Raw genomic sequence first — 2,826 nt, forward strand, 5'->3', positions numbered from 1 at the left:
TACAAAGCTAGCTAACTGCACACTATACACAAACGATAGCGGGTGGGTGATGGGGGTTGGTCTCGAAGTGCCCACGCAGATGTTTTGGAACTACATGCGCCTGCTTCACCCATGTCCATATCATATCAAGACTGAGAATGAGAGGATCCCCTTTGAGTGGCCATTATTGAAGTAAGCTGTGACCACCCCCGCAGCAGCACAGATCTTCGCCCTGCACTTGTCTACGAAATAGCCAACACTGGAATGCAGGGATGCGCTACACCGCCCTGTCATAAATCTGTGTAGCCGCATTTCAGCCTCTCCAGCATTTTATTTGATATTCTAAAACATATTTATTAAAAGAGAAAGAGAACAAATTCTGGAGCCGTCCATGCTTGAGGCATACATGGTGTACTCCAGCTTCCTCCCATGCTCCCAACTCATGCATGTTAGCTTAACTTTAGGAGACTGGAAATTGAGTTTCTGGCTGTGTATGGACAGCTCTGTGTTGTTCTCCCACAGTATAAAAAATGTCACACCAAAGGTGGGGGCCCGTGAGACCCACGACGCCATCCGCCGGGCATTCGACGTGTGGCAGGGCGTGACGCCGCTGCGCTTCGAGGCCGTCCCTTACAGTGCCCTGGAGACGGGCCGGCGTGATGTGGACATCACCATCATCTTCGCCTCGGGTTTCCACGGTGACAGCTCACCTTTCGACGGGGAGGGCGGCTTCCTCGCCCACGCCTACTTTCCTGGGCCCGGCATAGGTGGCGACACCCACTTTGACTCAGATGAGCCTTGGACCCTGGGGAACCCCAACCATGATGGTAAGTGGACAAGATGATTGCCTCGGTTATAAATTAGCCCGATTTGTATTTTGCCACGGAACTATCATCACCTGTTTATGCTTTTTGGGATCTTTCTCTTCATACTGTAAGATGGCACCAAAGCCCTGAAAGTCATAGTTGATGTCCAGAAATTAAGTTGAAGTGATCCATTTGGACTTTGGGATGAACGTCTTCTTATGTCAGGGACGAGTTAAGTTTAGCCTTTGTTGTCAGTGGAAAATTGACTTGAACTGAACATGTACATCACATTATTGAAATGCGGTCAACTGATTTTCGAGGCGAAGATGGGGAAACATTTTTAGAAATGATGTCGCTTGACCACACTGTGATCATCCGCATGTTGAAATTAACTCAATTCAAAGGACAACATTTTTTTCAGTGTAGTTAGCGGTATTGTTTGTGTTCTACCTTTTGTCATATACAAAACAGCAGCGGGAAGGTAATTATTGAAGTAAAAGAAAGAAACGCTGAGTGTGGGATGCTCAAATTTACGTCAACAGGGGAAGAGCGAGCATAGAAAAACGATAAAAGGAAAGCGACAGAACAAAGTGGGCGTCTCGGGAAGACAAAGTCGGTGTGACAGCATGAGACGTTTCAGCAGGGTGAAAGGGAGCAAAAACGAAAGAGGATGCAAAAAGGTTTCTCATCTTCGGGCTACGCTGTGTAAGGACGCATCAGCCCATCTGCTGCTTGTGTTTTCTTCCTGCAAATGATGGGAAACAGCAGCTTTTTGCTGTGCTGGCCAGCAGAAAATTATTCTGTAGCACCTTCGTCGATGAAAGCACCTCGCGATTTTGGGAGCTGTAGTCCTCACAACCTTGTTTATTTGGGGCATGTGTGTGCCCATGTGTTAGCGTCAGGCGGGTGCATGCGACATTAGGGTACAGAGAGGGATTTTTTTTTTCACAGATCATTTTCGCACTGTGCAACAAATATCACAAAAAGTGATTTTTTTGCGGGGGAGCGGGAATTGCAAAGTCCCTCATGAGGTCAGATTTTTTTTTCATGCAAGATGAATAAAAAGTCAAACACGCAATGGTTCGTATCTTGGAAAATGTAAGTTGGGGCACTACACACCTGCAAACTGCAACCACAATAAAACACATGAAAGTTGAACTTTGTAAAGGCAAAATGCAAGCTCCCATCCAACCTACATTGTGTTTCCCAGCCGATGTGTGTGTGAGTGGTCATTGTTAAAACCCTCAAGTCAAATTCCCATCCTCCCTGGTGCTTCACATTCGGGAAAAGCTCCCGTCTTTGTTTGTGTGTCTCGAAAGCCACGCAGCCTTTTAATGGGCTTTCACAGCAGTGTAATTGTAAATGATGCATGTTGACATGTGCGCTAATGGTGGCCCTGGCCGCTCGCTCGGGAGTCCTTGTGGGACTTTGGTGCAGGAGGCTGGTCGTGTTGCATACATACAGTAATCATGTGTAACATTTTAGCTGTCGGCCTTGGCTTGGTGGAAGCTGGCGGGAGCGGATTTCGTCTTTTAAAGGGCAACAATCTCCTGAGGAGGCAGGCAGTTACAAGCTATATGAAAAGGTTGAGTGTCTGACAAAAATTTGTTTGGCACCGTGAGTTGCAGCTTTGTACACACCGTCCAGGCCATTCTTATTTTTTGTTTCATGAAAACAACATCATTGATGTGAGATGCTTTATAGTTTGTAATAACCTGCGTTTTCATGTTCACTGTTGCCAGGGACAGCAGCTGCTATTAGTTCCTGGAAACAGCTCTTTCTAAATATAAACGTTTTGAATTTTGTGTGAATGGCTGCAATAATATCATCATCGTGAAATTGGTCCATGCAGCTGGGAGATTGCAAAACATGCAAGTTTCATAAGGAATTGGATGCATTGTCAGACAATACTTGGGGCATTACTAACACAAATTTATATATATATATATATATATATATATATATATCTTCTTCTTCTTCTTCTCCTTTCGGCACATCCCTATTCAGGGGTCGCCACAGCGAGTCAGTAATTTCCATCCGC

At 45.6% G+C, this 2,826-nt stretch overlaps 1 protein-coding gene across 1 annotated transcript in view; it reads left to right on the forward strand.

The window, feature by feature from the left end:
* mmp16b (matrix metallopeptidase 16b (membrane-inserted)) overlaps nt 1-2,826 on the forward strand; it is a 21,162-nt gene that overhangs the window by 7,743 nt on the left and 10,593 nt on the right. The window contains exon 4 of the mRNA XM_019879223.1: nt 502-806. Within this exon, the coding sequence (XP_019734782.1) occupies nt 502-806 (305 nt within the window). The remainder of the gene's footprint in view (nt 1-501; nt 807-2,826) is intronic.

Source organism: Hippocampus comes, unplaced genomic scaffold, assembly GCF_001891065.2.
Source record: "Hippocampus comes isolate QL1 unplaced genomic scaffold, H_comes_QL1_v1.1 scaffold85, whole genome shotgun sequence".
In the NCBI taxonomy this organism is placed as follows: Eukaryota; Metazoa; Chordata; class Actinopteri; order Syngnathiformes; family Syngnathidae; genus Hippocampus; species Hippocampus comes.